This window comes from Mastomys coucha, unplaced genomic scaffold (assembly GCF_008632895.1).
Source record: "Mastomys coucha isolate ucsf_1 unplaced genomic scaffold, UCSF_Mcou_1 pScaffold4, whole genome shotgun sequence".
NCBI lineage: Eukaryota > Metazoa > Chordata > Mammalia > Rodentia > Muridae > Mastomys > Mastomys coucha.
Genome location: NW_022196910.1, coordinates 55,965,730 through 55,984,394, shown reverse-complemented (window position 1 = coordinate 55,984,394; position 18,665 = coordinate 55,965,730). Strand labels below are relative to the sequence as shown.

The 18,665-nt window shown below is 45.6% G+C and overlaps 1 protein-coding gene across 5 annotated transcripts in view; it reads left to right on the top strand.

The window, feature by feature from the left end:
- The window catches only part of Dgka (diacylglycerol kinase alpha), a 29,101-nt gene that overhangs the window by 4,418 nt on the left and 6,018 nt on the right, over positions 1–18,665 (top strand). For 2 of the 5 annotated variants that reach the window (XM_031349492.1, XM_031349490.1), the window contains exons 2-17: positions 4,332–4,467; positions 4,774–4,847; positions 5,138–5,273; positions 5,477–5,554; positions 6,273–6,322; positions 6,797–6,871; positions 7,056–7,175; positions 7,285–7,399; positions 9,253–9,341; positions 9,472–9,591; positions 9,743–9,841; positions 10,241–10,309; positions 10,548–10,621; positions 10,800–10,871; positions 12,235–12,320; positions 12,418–12,507. In XM_031349492.1, coding sequence (XP_031205352.1) covers positions 4,404–4,467; positions 4,774–4,847; positions 5,138–5,273; positions 5,477–5,554; positions 6,273–6,322; positions 6,797–6,871; positions 7,056–7,175; positions 7,285–7,399; positions 9,253–9,341; positions 9,472–9,591; positions 9,743–9,841; positions 10,241–10,309; positions 10,548–10,621; positions 10,800–10,871; positions 12,235–12,320; positions 12,418–12,507 — 1,411 coding nt within the window. In that variant the 5' untranslated portion in view covers positions 4,332–4,403. Of the gene's footprint in view, positions 1–3,856; positions 3,961–4,331; positions 4,468–4,773; positions 4,848–5,137; positions 5,274–5,476; positions 5,555–6,272; positions 6,323–6,796; positions 6,872–7,055; positions 7,176–7,284; positions 7,400–9,252; positions 9,342–9,471; positions 9,592–9,742; positions 9,842–10,240; positions 10,310–10,547; positions 10,622–10,799; positions 10,872–12,234; positions 12,321–12,417; positions 12,508–18,665 lie in introns of those variants that run through there. The other 3 variants (XM_031349489.1, XM_031349491.1, XM_031349493.1) reach the window with 3 other exon arrangements.

Sequence of the window (18,665 nt, the reverse complement as noted above, 5' to 3'; positions counted from 1 at the left end):
ACTCCCTGGCTTAGCAGTTGTCTTGGGCTCTCTCCCAGCTCATGAGTTCCTTGAGCCTCAGCTGTACCTTCCTTCTCTTCCTCTTCTTTTTTTTCTTTTTTATAAAGTTTTGCTTATTTTTAGTGTGGGTGTGGGTGTGGGTGTACGCACACACATGTATCACAGTAGTATAAATAAATGTGTTGGTCAGAAAACAACTTTGAGGAGTTAGTTCGTTCTTACCTTTTCTTTCTCTTTACCCTTTTTCTCCTCTTCCTCTTCTTCCTCCCCATCTTCTGCCTCCTCTTCCTCTTCTTCCTCTTCCTCCCCCACCCTCCTCCTTTACTGAGTTTCTCTGTGTAACAGCCTTGGCTGTCCTGGAACTTGGTCTAGACCAGGCTGGCTTTGAACTCACAAAGATCCATTGCTTCTGCCTCTTCCTGAGTGCTAAGATTAAAGGTGTGAGCCACCACCACCCAGTTCATGTTCACTTTTTGTTGTTGTTGTTTTTTTGTTTTTTTGTTTTTCGAGCAGGGTTTCTCTGTGTAGCCCTGGCTGTCCTAGAACTCACTCTGTAGACCAGGCTGTCCTCAAACTCAGAAATCCACCTGCCTCTGCCTCCCAAGTGCTGGGATTAAAGGTCACTTTTTAAAAATTTTTTACTTATTTATGTATGAGTATTCTGTGTGTATATGTGGTAGATACCAGAAGAGGCCATCAGATCCCATTATAGATGGTTGCTGGGAATTGAACCCAGGACCTCTGGAAGAATAACCAATGCTCTTAACCGCTGAGCCATCTCTCCAGCCCTCATATTCACTCTTACCCTTATATGTTCTGGGGATGCAGTTAAGGCTGCCAGGATGGTGCCACAAGCCCCTTTACCTGCTGAGCCTTCTCATCAGCCCCTCTTGGTTTTTTGTTTTTTAAGATTTATTTATTTTATGTGAGTACACTGTAACTCTCTTCAGCCCCACCAGAAGAGGGCATCAGATCCCATGGTTGTGAGCCACCATGTGGTTGCTGGGAATTGAACTCAAGACCTTTGGAAGAGCAGTCAATGCTCTGAGCCATTTCTCCAGCCCCCTTGGGGTTTTTTTTGTTTTTTGTTTTTGTTTTTTGTTTGTTTGTTTTTGAGACATGTTCTGGAACTCAGTATGTAGAGCTGTCCTCAAACTCAGAGATCTACCTACCTCTGCCTCTTGAGTGCTGAGATTAAAAGCACAGGTCACCAAGATCGATGCTTGTTTGTTTTTTGTTTTGTTTTGGTTTTGGTTTTCTGTTTTTTGTTTTTGTTTTTTGGTTTTTTCGAGACAGGGTTTCTCTGTGTAGCCTTGGCTGTCCTGGAACTCACTCTGTAGACTAGGCTGGCCTCCTCGAACTCAGAAATCCACCTGCTCTGCCTCCCAAGTGCTGGGATTAAAGGCGTGCACCACCACCGCCCAGCTGTTTGGTTTTTTTGTTTGTTTGTTTTGGGGTTTTTTTTTTTTGCCATCAATAAGAAATTTACTTATTTTTAAAAAATCCAAGTGCTGGCATTGTTCAGAAAATTTTAACAGGTTCACTTATAATTGTTATAAAGTTGAACTGTTGAAATATGTTCACTAAAACATTTTGCTTGCATTAATGCTTTATATCTTGCATTTATATTAAAAATTCACACACAAATGAATGTGGAGAAACTGTCAATACCTGATTCTGTCCTCTATGTTTCTACTCGCAATCATATACTTAGGTACCTTTGACCCCATGGAAAAAACATCTAACATTCAGAACTACTGATAACAGGAAGTAGAGGAAAAAAAATTTTTTTGAGAATGAAATGTTTCAGTTATGTGTATATATTTGAATGTCTGCCATGTGTGTGCAGTGCCTATGGAGGGCAGAAGAAGAACATCATGTCCTTTAAAAGTGGAATTAATAGGCTATTGTGAGCCAACTGATATGTTTGCTAGGAATCAGAAGGTGTGCTCTACCAGGTGGAGCTTAGTTGTAACTTTTTTTGGTTTTTTGTTTTTTTCGAGACAGGGTTTCTCTGTGTATCCTTGGCTGTCCTGGAACTCACCTCTGTAGACCAGGCTGGCCTCCTCAAACTCAGAAATCCACCTGTCTCAGCCTCCCAAGTGCTGGGATGTGCACCACCCCTACCTGGCTTAGTTGTAACTTTTTTTTTTAGATTTATTTATTATTATATGTAAGTACACTGTAGCTGTCTTTAGACACACCAGAAGAGGGTATCAGGTCTTCTTACAGATGGTTGTGAGCCTCCATGTGGTTGCTGGGATTTGAACGCAGGACCTTTGGGAGAGCAGTCAGTGCTCTTAACTGATGAGCCATTTCTCCAGCCCATAGTTGTAACTTTTGACATAAAGTCTCACTGGCTTCAAACTCAACATCCTCCAGCTTCAGCCTCCCTGTTGTTTCTGGGATTACAAGAATGCATCATCACACTGGCTGACAAGAGGTTTTTTAAAAATATCTGTTTGAGGCCTAGCAAGATGGCTCAGCGGGTAAGAGCACTGACTGGTCTTCTGAAGGTCCTGAGTTCAAATCCCAGCAACCACATGGTGGCTCACAACCACTCATAATGAAATCTGGCGCCCTCTTCTGGTGCTGTCTGAAGACAGCTACAGTGTACTTACTTATAATAATAAATAAATCTTTAAAAAAAATGAAGCCAGGCGGTGGTGGCACGTCCCTTTAATCTCAGGACTTGGGAGGCAAAGGCAGTCGTATTTCTGAGTTCCAGGACAGCCAGGGCTACACAGAGAAATCCTATCTCAGAAAGAAAGAGGATCTCAATGTATCCTACATTGACCTTGAACTTGCCAAGTAGCCATGGAATTCCTTGTGTTCCCCCCAGCCCTTCCCACACCTTTCCAGAGCTAGAATTACAGGTGTGAGCCACCAGAAGTTTTTTGTTTTGTTTTGTTTTGTTTTCCAGAAAGAGAGAAGAGTAGTTTCAGACACATGTGTTCTCATGATGATCCTGCCTAGTCTTTCCAAGAACTTAGATCACAGCTGGCAAAGCTCTACACTGCTCGTTTGTTTATTTGAGCGTTTAATTCTTTTTTGTTATATTTTTCATTTAGTTGTATCAATACAGTAATAATTACTGTTTCTTCTAGTCTTCCTTTATGACAGGCATAATTTGAGGTATTTTTAATATATTTAACTTTCCAACTGTGAAAGGTTGGTACCATTCTCCCTGTTTTGCGGGTGTAATTATTCCAAACCACAGTCCAGCCACAGCCAAGAGTGGAATCCAGTTAGGTCTGAGCAGTCTAACTCCTCTGCAGCCTCATACTATTCATTTCTGTAAAATGTGTAATTACTGTTGTTGCTGTTATTAAATAACCAAGGTGGGTTAGGCTGTAGCTCAATTGTAGAACATTTGCCTTGGAGACCCAGGGCCCCGGATACAATAGCTTATCCGGGCCAGTGGCTCGGGCAAGCCAATTGCTGAACCAGTTTGATGCAACCTGGTCTACACAGCCAGTTATGGGACAGCCAGGGCCACATAATAGGGAGACCTTTGCAAGCAAACAAAATAACAACATCAAGAAACGTCACCCCTTTTTATTATTCAGTCCTTAAGGCAGGTGTTAGTGAGTACCACGTAATTATTCCTGTTTGACTCCTGGGTCCAGTACCAAAAAGTTGGACTCCATAAGCGCTAGTAACCCAGCGTGGTGGAAGATCTGGCATCATAGCTGAGCCTGCAGCAAGCAGCTCAGCAGTCCAGCACCCAGGAAACTGGAGTCTTCCTTTCTAACCTTCTCCAGTCCCACTAACCAAGTCCCTGCTAGTCCCTAGAAAGCCCCAAGCCCCGGGATATGAAGAAGGCCAGGTAGGATCCTAGCCACCGCTAGTTCTGAGTCACGTGTCCGAATCGCTAGAGGTCGTTGCAGGGGTGTGCCTCGGGGGAATGGTGGCTGGAGGAGGAGCAAGATGGGGTCGTGCCTTATGAGGTGTGCTGAGGTAGTAAGAACCTTGGGAGGACAGGAGATGGGGAGGGACCACAGAGCCTGAAGTGGAGGGTGGGGACTGAACAAGGCCAGGCGCATCCCAGGGAGCTGAGGAGGGGTGGTGCGGGGGCGGGGCGGGCAGTGAGGATGGTGTAGTGATAGTGGTCAGATGAATCAAGACAGATGGGAGAAGTCCCAGTGGAAGAAAGACACAAAAATGAAAGAAAATGTCAGAGATGAGTCAGAGAAAGAAAGACAGGACAGGCCTTGTCGGGGAGAGTTAGAGACAGACACGGGGTTGGGGGTGGGGTTGAGGGGGGAGAGAGGAATACAGGGAAAAGATGCAAACAACTGGCATTCTCCAGCTCTCTGGTCTTCCCCTAGGCTTACCATCTGAAAAACAAGAAGCTGTTCTACCAGGCTGTCTCTGTGATCCACCTCAGTAGGAGAAAAAAGATGGCCAAAGAGAAGGGTCTCATCAGCCTAGAAGACTTTGCTCAGCTGCAGAAGTTCATAGAATGTGAGCCTTTCTCTTGCTCCTTCAGTTCTGGAGACTTCTTTCTCATGACACTTCATGCCAGTGTCCCAGCACCTAGATCTGGTCTCCTTACACAGCCCACCTTGCTGGAGGTCCAGCCTCTCTATCCATCTTCCCTCCTGACTGCTTGCCCCCGGCCTCAAAGGTGGAAAACAGGCTATTGTGAAGGAGCTAACATGTTCTTGCCTTCTTGCATTGGCTCCTTTCTTTTGACCCATTTGACTTGTGGGTGTCCAAGTAGAACTCTGGCAGAGAGCCAAGCTATCCTTGTGTTCTTGTCTTACTCAGACTCCACCAAAAGGGTCAGCGATGTGCTGAGGGTCTTTGACGATGGTGAGATGAACAGATTTTGCCAGGGAGATGTAAGTGGCATGGCGCACGCTTTCCTTGATTACCTCTCCACTGGGATCCCCAACTTCCAGAAATTTTTGTGGGCCCGCTTCTTGCTTTCTCCCCTCTAAAGACCCCATTGTTGTTTGTTACTGCAGCTATTGCTTTAGAACAAAACTCAGTAACTCAGGAGATGGCCTAAGAAACCATATTCTGCCTGCTGTGCTTATCAGAACTCTGCATTCATCATCTACCCCCATTACTCAGTCCCCAGCTTCTCCATCCTGCAGACTCCCCAAAATAACACTTACTTTTATCACAGGCCATTGGGTACCTGGGATTTGAACAATTCATGAAAATGTATCTGGAAGTGGAGGAGGTTCCCCATCACCTATGTTGGTCTCTGTTTTGGTCCTTCCATAATAGTCAAGGTGTGGCTGAGGAGACTGGGTCAAAAGGTAGGTTAAGCAGATAGGTCTGGGCCTATGGGGGGAAATGTCGAAGTAGTTTGAATTTGGGAGTGAGGGTTGAAACAAGCTCATCAAGAGAGAGGGAGGTAGAAGAGCTAGGAGCTAGTAAAAAAAAGTGGGGGAGGGCTGAGAAAAAGAAGAAAGACCAAAAGTAGATCTGACCCTGGAACTGCCATGTTTTCATCTTGTAGCCAGTGTGATCTGTCTCAGTGATGTCTACTGCTATTTCACCCTCCTGGAAGGTGGCCGGCCAGAAGACAAGCTAGAGTGTGAGTTTGCTGTTCTAAGCAGGAAAGTAAAAAAGGGTGGAAAGGGGGAGAGGGGAGGGAGTATCCCCAGCCCCCTTCTCACATTTCTTTGGGATTTTTAAAGGTGAGGCCTGTTTCCTCTGTTCTCCTGAGCTGCCTACAGCTAATGCTACCCACCACAGTCACTTCAGTTCCCATGACTATACATCCCCGTGGAGGTGGCCTTGGGTGTTCATGGCACATAGAAGTGTGTGTTGCCTCTGTTATATTTACCAAGGCCGGCATGCATGGCTATTTTCCATTTTTGTTTCATTTGTATGTGACAGGGTCTCACAATGTGTGACCTATCCTGGTTTCAAATTGTCTATTTGCCTAATTGTCTAATTGTCCTTCTGCCTTGGCTTCCTGAGTCCTGGGATCACAGGTGTACACCCTGTGCCTGCCTTCTTTCTGATCTGTTCTGTCAATCCTATTCCTAAGTTCAAGCTCCCTCCATGTCTCTTTCTCTTGCTTTCTGAGTTCTTGGGGTATGTTTTTGTTGTGTTTAATATTTTTTTGAGACAGGGTCTCACTATGAATTCCTGACTGGCCTGGAACTCCCTATGTAGAGCAGCATGGTCTTGAACTCATAGAAATCTGCCTTCTAAGTGCTGGGATTACAGATCTGCCATGTCTGGCCTTGGGATGAGTTCTTTGGATCTCTCGCATAAACTGACCCAATCCCTCAAACACTTCACAGTCACCTTCAAGCTGTATGACACGGATAGAAATGGGATCCTGGACAGCACGGTGAGCTGTGGGACATGTGTGCTGGGCAAGGGAGTCTGTCCATCTGCCTGTGCTCTTACACCTGGACTTTTCCAGGGTCTCCAGAAATACTATGTAGCTTAGTGGCACAGTGCTTGCATAGCATACAGAAGACCTTGGGTTCATCCCTAACACTACCCTCTCCCCAGCTTTAAAAAAAAAAAAAAAAAAAAAAAAAAAGAGCAGAAGACAGTGGTATCAGGGAGACACTTAGTCCCCTAGGACTAACTATGGAAGCAGTTCCCAAGAATTTGGACTCTAAAATAGAGAAGTCAAGAGATATGAAGCCTGTAATACTTACTTTTCAGAGGTACCTGAGAACAAGAGGTGAATCTGGAAGTGGAATCCAGGAACCCTGATTTCTAGAGGATGTTTGTGTAGTGGCCATAGAAAGTGACTTTGCCTTTGTGGTGATAGTAAGTGGCTACCTATGGCATTTTACCCTCTTTTCTTCAGGAAGTAGAAAAAATCATCCTTCAGATGATGCGAGTGGCCGAATATCTAGACTGGGATGTGTCTGAGCTGAGACCAGTGAGACAGTTTGTCCTTTTCCTTATTGCATGTCACCCCCCACCCCCATGGCCCTGTATCTGCCTTACCCCATCTCCCATGGGTACCTCGTTCCTCTGCTAGAATGACTGTGTGGTGCCCTAGGAGACAGTGGAGAGGGTCTGGAGACCACTGCCAGCAAAAGGCTTTCTTCCTGTCCAATCAGATCCTTCAGGAGATGATGAAAGAGATGGATCAGGATGGCAGCGGCTATGTATCTCTAGCCGAGTGGGTCCGGGCTGGGGCTACCACTGTGCCACTGCTTGTGCTTCTGGGGATGGACATGGTGAGTGGAGAAGGTTGGTAAGGGCCGGTCAAGTGCTATCTTGGAATATCCTTACCAGAGAACGAGGAATTAGCTTTCTAAGAAGTTGGCATCCTCTGTGACCTCCTAGACTATGAAAGATGATGGGAACCATATATGGAGACCCAAGAGATTCCCCAGACCGGTCTACTGCAACTTGTGTGAGCTGAGCATTGGCCTTGGCAAACAGGGCCTGAGCTGTAACTGTGAGTCACACCATGAATGTGGGAGCGGGGAAGCTCAACCATTAATGGGGACGTGATGTTATGAATGGAGAGAAACAAAGATTTGAATTTTGGGGCTCTGCCACTCACTCTCTATGATCCTGGGGAAGTAATATAACTTTCTGTTATTAATTATTATTGTTTGTATGGGGCTCTGCCACTCACTCTCTATGATCCTGGGGAAGGAATATAACTTTCTGTTATTAATTATTGTTTGTATACTGTGCTGAAAGCCCAAGCCCATATATGTCTTTTTTTTTTTCAAAATGATCTTTATTATTAAAACAAACAAACAAACAAACTTATAGGGCTGGAGAGATGGCTCAGTGGTTAAGAGTCCTGACTGTTCTTCCAGAGATCCTGAGTTCAATTCCCAGCAACCACATGGTGGCTCACAGCCATCTGTAATGGGATCTGATGCCCTCTTCTGGTGTGTCTGAAGACAGCTACAATATACTCATATAAATAAAATAAATAAATATATCTTAAAAAACAAACATGTAAATAAAAAGACAGTATCTCACACTATAGCTCAGGGTAGCCCAAACTGACCCCAAAACTCCCAGCAATCTTTGCCTCAGTAGCGGCAATGACAGCTGCTGTTGTTACTGTTTCTTTCACCTCCTCTTCTTCCTCCTCTTCCCCTTCCTCCCCTTCTTTCTCTCTTCCTTCTCCTCCCTCCTTTTCCTCCTCCTTTTTGTTTTTGAGACAGGGTCTCTCTTTGTAGTCCTGGCACTTGCTATGTAGACCAGGCTGGCCTCAAACTCACAGAGGTCCCCCCGCCTCTGCCTCCCAAGTGCTGGAACTAAAAGTGTGTACCACCACGCCCAACTTGCCTCAGCCTCTTGAATGTTGCATTAAAGGAGTGAGTCATCATGCCCAGTTTCATGTTTTTCTTTAACCTTTAGTTTCCTTGACTGAAAAAAGAGGTAACTGAGAGCAGTAAATATGTTGATACTGGTTTTTTGTTTGTTTGTTTGTTTGTTTGTTTTCGAGACAGGGTTTCTCTGTATAGCCCTTCCCTGGCTGTCCTGGAACTCACTCTGTAGACCAGGTTGGCCTCGAACTCAGAAATCTGCCTGTCTCTGCCTCCCATGTGCTGGGACTAAAGTCATGTGCTACTACCACCCAGCTTGATACTGTTATTGCTAGTACATGCCTGCAATAACAGCATTCCTCAGCTATAGCTAGGAGGACCTGAAGTTCAGGGCCAGCCTCAGTTACAGAGGAAGTTTTTTAAGTCCAGCCTTAAAAGTACAGCCGGGACGACATAAGACTCTGTCTCAAAACAAACAAACAGGGATGTGAGATGAGTCCGTGGGTGAAGGCACTTGCTGCCTAACTTGACTTTCTGAGTTTGATTTCCTAGAACCCGAAATAAAAGGAGAGTGCTGACCAGAAAGAGAGCTGTCATCTGATCTCTCCACATACATTGTGTCACATGCATACGCACACACATAAACACATGCAATTAATTAAATAAAAGGAGGCATTATTGTTTTGCACTACATCAAAGAGTAGATTATTTTATTGAGACAAGGTTTGTGTAGCTTTGGCCAGCCTGGACTGGATATATAGACCAGGCTTGCCTCAAACTCCCAGAGATCTTCCAGCTCAGTTCCAGGCCTAGCACAGGGATGTGGTGGACACAGACAGGAGGTAGCATTTGCATTGTTAGGAGAGTGAGATGAGGTTTGCCCATGCACACTTCTCTACCACAACCTGGCAGCAAGGGTTACGTGTCTGTTCCAGTGAGTGATCCTTCCTCACTCCCAAGAAAGGAGAAGAGGGGGGAAGGCCACAACCAAGGCTCTGACCTTCTTCCCTCTCCCCAGTCTGTAAGTACATTGTTCATGACCACTGTGCCATGAAGGCCCAGCCTTGTGAAGTCAGCACCTATGCCAAGTCTCGGAAAGACATTGGTGTGAGTGACCCCATGCCTGCTCATTCCCACACTGCTAACCCCATCCTGGCCCTGGTCCCTAGCCCTTTTCTGCCCTCATTGCCTTCCACACGAGGTGCTCTCAGACAAGAGCCTGCCTCTCTCACCCAAGGTCCAGTCACACGTGTGGGTTCGAGGAGGCTGTCATTCTGGGCGTTGTGACCGCTGCCAGAAAAAGATCCGGACCTACCACAGCCTAACAGGACTGCATTGTGTATGGTGCCACCTGGAGGTCAGTTCAGGAACTGTCCCTGCAGAGACCCTCTACTCTATTACTGCCATAGTTATTCTTATTCCCAAGGGCTTTCTTTCCTGTTCATACTCTCAAGCTGAGAACTGACAGAGTCTCCTGGATGATTTCTGTTTCCCTTTTTTGCTCCTAGATCCATGATGACTGTCTGCAGGCTGTAGGTCCTGAGTGTGACTGTGGGTTGCTCCGTGATCATATCCTGCCTCCATGTTCCATCTACCCCAGCGTCCTGGTAAGTCCCTCAACAGCAGCTGGGAGAGAACAGGAACTCTCCCTGAACAGGAGAATATCCCTGCTTCCTTATGAACATACTACTATACATGAAATATCTTTGGTTTGAAATAGAGTTTAGATACTGTTTCTCACTATGTCGTCCCCCTCCCAGCCTGGTATAGAGTTAGATACTGTTTCTCCTTATGTAGCCCCGGCTAGCCTAGAACTTGCTGTGCAGACCAATCTAGCCTTGACTCAGATCTGCCTGTCTCTGCCTCTCAAGTATTGGGATTATAGGATAGGTATGAGTCACCATACTCAGCCAGAGTGACATTTACAACAGAGGATCCAAGTGAGACCTACCCATTTGATCCCTGGATAGCTCATATTGTCTTTCTCTCTCTCTCATTGTTCCCAGGTATCTGGACAAGAGGGCAAACATAAGACCACAGACGATACAAGCCTGTGCACCCCTGAGGCCTTTCGGGTACAGGGCTGAGGGTCTTGGGCCTAAAGATCATGCCAGATTCTGATTGGAGTCTTCTGGGGAGGGACTGAAGTGGAAATTAGGGGATATCTGCTTTCTAAAAACTCCAGGCTGGTAGAGGAAGAGAGGGGAGAGGAAAAGCATCCTGGGAAACGCCAGGTGTGTGCCTCTGCAGGGTCTGCCTTCGTCCTTGACAAAAATCTTGCCTATTTATCCTTATTTTCTTCCCCCACTGCAGATTGAACCTGTTTCTAACACCCACCCTCTTCTAGTCTTCATCAATCTTAAGAGCGGAGGCAAACAGGGGCAGAGGTGAGGAGGGACATGCTGGTTCTTCCTAGATGGAATGTGTGGGGAGGAAGGGGATGGATGTGTGTGTGGAAGGGATTTCTTGCGGGAGGACATTAGAGAAGAGTAAATAAAAACAGAGTACAGAGCATGCATGAGTCCTGTCATCCGTGCTATGGGCCTTTCTTTTCCTCTCATGCAGTGTGCTTTGGAAGTTCCAGTACATTCTGAATCCTCGGCAGGTGTTCAACCTGAAGGATGGTCCAGAGCCAGGGTGCGTATAGCTGAGGGGTTTGAGGTGAGGAGGTGAGTGCGTGCGATTGTGTGTGTGTGTGTGTGTGTGTGTGTCAGGAGAGGAGACCCAAGAGCTCAGATTTCTAAATGCTTTTTCCACCTAGTCACTAGGATAGTCATTACAGTTGGTTTTCTGACTCTCTTGGTCCCGGTCTCAAAAGATGGAGAGGAGGTAGTTTTGATTTTCTCCAATCACTAAGGGATAAAGACTTAAATCTTTTTTAAGTTTTTCCCCGTGGTGCACAGGAATCTGCGGTCACCTAGTCTTCATGTTTGCTGGAAGAACATTTACCAACTGAGCCATCTGCTCAACCCTCTACATCATCATCATCATCATCATCGTCTTTGACGTGTGTGTGTGTGTGTGTGTGTGTGTGTGTGTGTGTGTGTGTGTGCCACAGTGCATGCACAGAGGTCCTAGGACAACTTTTGAGAATTTGTGAGGATTGAATCAGGTTCCTAAGCTTGCTCAGCAAGCCTTTACCCATTTGAAAAATGTTGTGTGTGCCAGAGATAGACAGACAGACAGACAGACAGACAGACAGACAGACAGAGGGTGGGGAGTGGGGGGCATTTGAGTGAATCAGGGCCAGGGAACAGTTTCAGGTGTCACCTTCAGGAATGCCATACTTCCTTTGAGACAGGCTCTCCCAGTGGCTCAGCTCATTAACCAGGCTGGACTAGTTGACCAGTAAGCCCAATGATTCCCCCATCTCATCTCCCTACAATACTGTAATAACAACACACATCACACAATACCTGACATTTCTTTCTCTTTTTTTAAGGTGTATTTATTTATTTTATGTATGTGAGTACATTGTAGTTCTCTTCAGACACACCAGAAGAGGGCACCAGATCTCATTAAAGATGGTTGTAAGCCACCATGAGGTTGCTGGGAATTGAACTCAGGAAAAGCAGTCACATGCTCTTAACCACTGAGCCATCTCTCCAGCCCCATGCCTGACGTTTCTATGTGGGTTCTGGGGATCAAATTCAGGTCCTGGAGCTTGCAAAGCCAGTGCTTTATCAGCTGAGCCAGCTGTCCAGTCCTAAACTGAAGTCTTTTTTTGTTTTTGTTTTTGTTTTTGTTTTTGTTTTCGAGACAGGGTTTCTCTGTGTAGCCTTGGCTGTCCTGGAATTCACTTTGTAGACCAGGCTGGCCTCGAACTCAGAAATCCACCTGCCTCTGCCTACCCAGTGCTGGGATTAAAGGCCTAAACTGAAGTCTTTTGATGAGGGGGAACAGGGTCATAGGCACGAGAGACAAGAAGTGACTTATCTGTCTAGGACTTGGGTAAATTTCAGTTATCCTTCTTCATTTTCTCTCTTCCCTTTTATCTCAGGCTCAGATTTTTCAAAGATGTTCCTCAGTTCCGGGTATTGGTGTGTGGTGGAGACGGCACAGTAGGCTGGATTCTAGAGACCATTGGTCAGTGTGGGGAGAGCCTCCCTTTGGGCAGGGGATGGGGCAGTAGCGTTCCAGGGCCAGCCTCCTCCATCCATCTCTTCACCTGCCTCCTCCTCAGACAAAGCCAACTTCCCCACTGTGCCTCCTGTTGCTGTGTTGCCCCTGGGCACTGGAAATGATCTGGCTCGTTGCCTAAGATGGGGAAGAGGTAAGTGGTAAAGGGGAGTTTTGTGGAGGATTGGGGAGCTTTAAGAGAAAGACACAGGGCTGGAGAGATGGCTCAGAAGTTAAGAGTACTGACTGTTCTTCCATAGGACCTGGGCACAGTTCCCAACACCCACATGTTGGTTCACAACCTTCTGCAACTCCGGTCCTAGACAATCTGATGCCATCCTCTGTGGGCACTTCAAGCACACAGTCATATAGGCAGACAAGACATTCATTCACATTAGCAAGTAAATTAGCAAATGAATAAGTAGATACTGCTTGGGGGGGATTAAAAACCTAAAGTTCTGGTATAAACAGAGTGTTGGACAGAAGAGAGGTGCACAAAACTGGGACCAAGCTAGAGTGGCCAAAGAAGGAGCTTTGGAAGAAAAAAGGATGATATTCTGAACCAAGGGCTGTTGAGGGTGACAGTCCCTAACCACTCCAGGGCTCAGGATAAAGGAGTGTGGTGGGGGAGTGAGGAACGGTGTGGGGTGAGAGCTGTGTTCGAGCTGAACGACCTAGCTAGCAAGGGGCATTCAAGCAGCTGTCCACCTGCTTCTTTTTCTGATTGTCAAAACCACAAGCCACATTGTGAGGGAGATATCAGAGGGTGACTTATTTCCTCTTCCTTCCTTCCTTCCTTCCTTCCTTCCTTCCTTCCTTCCTTCCTTTCTGTCTTTCTTTCTGTCTTTCTGGCTGTCTTTCTTGTTTGTTTTGTTTTTTGTTTTTTCGAGACAGGGTTTCTCTGTGTAGCCCTGGCCATCCTGGAACTCACTCTGTAGACCAGGCTGGCCTGGGACTCAGAAATCCGCCTGCCTCTGCCTCCCAAGTGCTGGGATTAAAGGCGTGTGCCACTACTGCCCATCCTTTTCTTCTTTTCTTTCCTTCCTTCCTCCCCCCCTCTTTCTTTCTTTCAATAAGGTCTTTCTATATAGCCCTGGTTTCCCTAAAACACTCTCTGTGGACCAAACTGGCTTTGAACTCACCAGAGGACAGTTTTCAGGTTTTGGGAGTCAGTTCCCTTCCACTACATGGGTTCCTGAGATTGACTTCAGGCATGGCAGTGAGTGTCATTATCCACTGAGGCAGCTCACTGACCACTCACTGATTTCTTTCTGAGGAAATTGCTCTGGCTCCTAATACATTTCAACTTCTGTGTTGTGTGTGTTTTTAGAAAATAATTATTACTTTATATGTTTTAACTAAATGTATTCCTGGGTGCCACGTGTGTGCCTGGTGCCTGTGGAGGCCAGGCATTTTCTCTTTTTTTTGGTGGGGGGGGGCTCGAGACAGGGCTTCCTCTGTATAGCCCTGATTGCCCTGGAGATCACTCTGTAGACCAGGTTGTCCTCGAACTCAGAAATCCACCTGCCTCTGCCTCCCAAGTGCTGGAACTAAAGGCGTGCGCCACCACACACGGCAGGCATTTTCTGATTGTAGTCTCCAGTTCACCTCAGTCCATCTGGCTTCATGGTATTCATCCACTTTTCCATTGAAGCCACTGAGGCTTTTGAGTGTGTAAACCTTGAACCACAGCCCTCTCTCAAGGAACTTAAGGAAAAAACAGAGAGCTCTCTGACTCTATTTTATAATGTAAGACATTTTTAGTTGTCTTACTGTGTTTTGTTTAGTGTGTGTGTGTGTGTGTGTGTGTGTGTGTGTGTGTACATGAATACAGCAGCATACATGTGGAGGCCAAGGTATATATAACTTTGGGAGTAAGTGGTCTCTTTTATTCATATGAATCCTGGGGATCAAAGTCAGCTTGATAGTCTTGATAGTGGGCACTTTTCTGCACTGAGTCACCTCTCCAGCCCTAACCTAAGACTTGTATATAGACCAGTTTTCATCTAATTTCTCCATTTTTCATATTAGGGACTTTGAAATTACACATTTGAGTCTTCACTGTGTTATGTAAATGAGACTTTCACGGGGTTCGGTTTATTCAACCTGAATCATGAGCACAAGAATATACAGAATGTTGCCAGGTTAGGTGTAATTTTAGCACTCAGAGGCAGAGGAAGGTAAACCTCTGTGAGTTTGGCACCATCTGGATCTATGTATATAGCAAGCTCCAGGCTAACCAGGGTTCCATAGTAACATCCATAGTAAGGATACAGGTTGTATGTGAGCAGTGTGAGATTACTCCTCATGTAAAAACATGATGAGCCGAGTTCAAGGACAGAGGGAGAGGACTGACTCTGTGACTCAGGGTTATCCACTGATGTCCAAAGGCACACCATGGCATGCATCCATCTACATGTGTGCATACATACACGCACACACACATGTGTGTGAACACATGCAAGCATAAATGAGTACATATATTTTATAAGTAAAAGAAAAAAGAAAGTGTCAAGGATTTTCAAGGCTGAAAATACATTTTGAAGCTGAATGTGGTGGCACATACCTTGAATCTCAGCATTCGGGAGGCAGAGGCAGGCTGATCCCTGTTAATACAAGGTCAGTGTGATCTATAGATCGAGTTCTAGGACAGCCAGGGCTACAAAGAGACACCTGGCTCAGAAAGAAAGAAGGAAAAGAAGGAAGGAAGAAAGGAAGGGAGGGAGGGAGGGAGGGAAGAAGGAAGGGAGGAAGGGAGGGAGGAAGGAAGGAAGGAAGGGAGGGAGGGAGAGAGGGAGAAAGGGAGGGAGGGAGGAAGGGAGGGAAGGAAGGAAGGGAGGAAGGGAGGGAGAGAAGAAAGGAGGGAGGGAGAGAAGAAGGGAGGGAGGGAAGGAGAGAAGAAGGGAGGGAGGGAGGGAGAGAAGAAGGGAGGGAGGGAGAGAAGAAGGGAGGGAGAGAGGAAGGAAAAGAAGGAAGGAAGGAAAGAAAAGAAAGAAGGAAGGGAGTGAGGGAGGAAGGTAGGAAAAGAAGGAAGGAAAGGAAGGGAGGGAGGGAGGAAGGAAGGAAGGAAGGAAGGAAGGAAGGAAGGAAGGAAGGAAGAAAATAAATACATATTTTGGAGGTGCATCTGTTCCTGGCAATAGCTGTAGCCTGACAGATAAAGGAACTTGGTAAGCGCCATGTTAAGGGCTAAGCAGAGTCAATAAAGACATCTTTAGTGTTCTGTTGCTGTTGTAACAGTCCTCCAAAGTGACCTAAACATGAAGTTAGTGCCTACTGCTCTGGAGCACAGAAGTCCAAAACAGAAACCAAACTAGGTGTCACTAAAATTAAGGGTTCAGCAGAGTCTGGGGAGAGCTCCTCTTCAGTCCCTAGAGGTTGCTCACATCCCTTGGCTGACAGGCCCTGTCCGACCAGTAATGTTATCTCTCCCTTCTGTTACCATTGTCTCATCTCCTTGGAACTCTTCCCCACCCCCACCCCACTTCCACCCCAGGTTTTTATTTTTAAAGTCATTTATTTGTGTGCACTTATACATGTGCAGATATGTATGTGGGCGAGTGTGCATGTGCCACAATGGTCATATGGAAGTCAGAGGAAGACTTTCAGGGTTCAGTTTTCCTCACCAAGTGAGTCCTGAGGATTAAACTCAGGCCACCAGGCTTGGCAGCAAGCACCTTTATCTGCTGAGCCAGCTTCCTGGCTCATTTTGGGGGGTTTTGAGATAGGATATCACTAAATAACCCAGGCTGCCCTAGAATTCACTGTGGTGTGCAGACAGGCCTTGAACCTGAGGCAGGGCTAGGATCACCAGCTTACCTTACCTACCACACTTGGTCCCTGCTGCTTTCTCTTGCCATGGTGATTGGGATTGTTATAAGAGCATCTAGATAATTCAGGTAACCCAAGATAATTGCCCATTCATGATCCCTAATTAAATCTGGCCTCTGCAAGAATCTCTCTTACTGTGTAAGGGTTTTTTGTTTGTTTTGATTTTTTTTATGCTTATTATTTGAGGCAAAGTTGTACTATGTTGTCCAGTTTGGTCTCAAGTTCCAGAGTAGAGCCATTTTCCTGTCTCAGCCTGGGAAAGAACTGGGACTCCACAAGAAGGCCACCACACTTGGCTCCTCTGGATGAGTGTTCATATTCAAGTGTGGATCTCTGATAGGCTGTTATTCTGCCTACCACAGAAGCTATGAAGGAACAACTTCTATGAAGTGTGCTAAGAGAAGGGCTATTATAGTTAAATGAACAACTATACAAAATACTGATTTTGGCAAAAGTCCCAGACAATCTTTTTTAAAAATACTTACCTGTTTTTCTCTATTTGTAATAGCACAGGTATGGAGGTCAGAGAACAATTTTCAGGAGTCTTAGAAAACAAACGCAGGTCGTCAGACCTGTGTCAAGTGCCTTTATCTGCGGAGCCTTCTCACTGGCCCAACAATCTTTGCTGAGTAACGCTGGATGAGTGAAAGGCAGAAAGGGAAATCATGGTATTTTGCCATCAATGAACTGTACAAAATAGACTTTTTCCTAATCATCCTCATTACAAAAATATTGAACCCTTAATAGTAAACACAGTCATAAAATGTTTCAGACATGTAAACCCAGAAAGTAATTTAAAAGTTCCTTATAGCCAGGTGGTGGTGGTGCACACCTTTAATCCCAGCACTTGTGGGGCAGAGGCAGGCACATCTCCAAGTTCAAGGCCAGCCTGGTCTCAAAGTTGAGTTCCAGGACAGCCAGGGCTACACAAAGAAACCCTGTCTCAAAAGAAACAAACAAACAAAAGTTCCTTAGAAGCTACTCCCTGAAGTTTTGGGATCTGTCCCTCTGTCTAATTTCTGGATGCACATCAATATGAAATCTTCTCATAATTATATGTCTTCTTGTCTTTTTCCTTTTTTTTTTTTTGTTTGTTTGTTTGTTTTTCGAAACAGGGTTTCTCTGTGTAGCCCTGGCTGTTCTGGAACTCACTCTGTAGACCAGGCTGACCTCAAACTCAGAAATCCACCTACCTTGGCCTCCCAAGCGCTGGGATTAAAGGCATGCGCCACCACTGCTGGCTCTTCCTTCCTTTTGAGATAGGTTGTTGCCATTTAGCCTTGTGATCCTCTTGCGTTAGCCTCCCAGGTGCTGAGATTACGTGGATATATCAACACGCCTAGCTTCTGTTTTTGTTTTTTACCTTTAACTCATGGCAGGCTTGGTGTACCTGGGGAGGTTAGAGGTAACTTGCAAGAGTCGGTTCTCTCCTTCTAACTTGTGGTTCTCAGGTTTGGCAGCATGCACCTTTACCCACTGAGCCTTCTCACTGTAACCCCCTGTTTTCTTATTTGTGTATGTGTGTGTGTGTGTCTATGCACACATGCGTGTATGCATATACATATTTTTATCTTAGTATGTATGTATATACATATCGAATGTATAGGATGCATGTGGGTGCATTTGTGTGTGTGAATGAAAACGTGTGTGTCACAGTGTATATGTAGGTCAGAGGACAACCTCCAAGGTTGATCCTCACCTCCCACTACCTTTGACATTTAAGTTCTCTTGTCTTTTTTCCTGACGTGTGTGCCAGGTTAGCTTGCTCATAGCTTTCAGATATTCTATATCTAATTCTCATCTCCCTGAAGAAGTCCTGAGAATACATATGCTACTGTGTCTAGCTTTTCTTAGTTCTGTGCATTTAAATTGGGGTCCCTGGGGGTATAGATAAGCACTTTACCCACTGGGCTACTTTACCCAGCCCACCTGTGACATTTTAACAAACACAGGCCATACTAGACAGATTGGCCTAGGACTTTCTTCAGTGAGTTATGTGTCTATGATCTTCCCATATTATTATAGTTTACTGTTTCCAATACCCACATAGTATTTTGTGGCATAGACATTTATACTGAGGAATATTTAGGTTTTTTTCATTGCTTCCCAAGCATATTCCAAACATCTGTGTGTGTGTGTGTGTGTGTGTTAACCTCTATAGGAGAAAAACCTGAAAGTGAAATTGTTGTGTCAAAAAAAAAGTTTTAATGGGCTGGAGAGATGGCTTGGTGGTTAAGAACACTGGCTGTTCTTACAGAAAAGCCAAGTTCAATTCCCAGCACCCACATGGCAACAACCAGGTAATCCAATGCCCTCTTCTGGCCTTTGCAAGCACTAGGCACACATGTGCTCTGAAGGCGAATCACCTACCCATATAAAATAAAAATTAATACAAATTTTAAAAAAGAAATAGTTAAGCTGGGCGGTGGTGGCACACACCTTTAATCCCAGCACTTGGGAGGCAGAGACAGGTGGATTTCT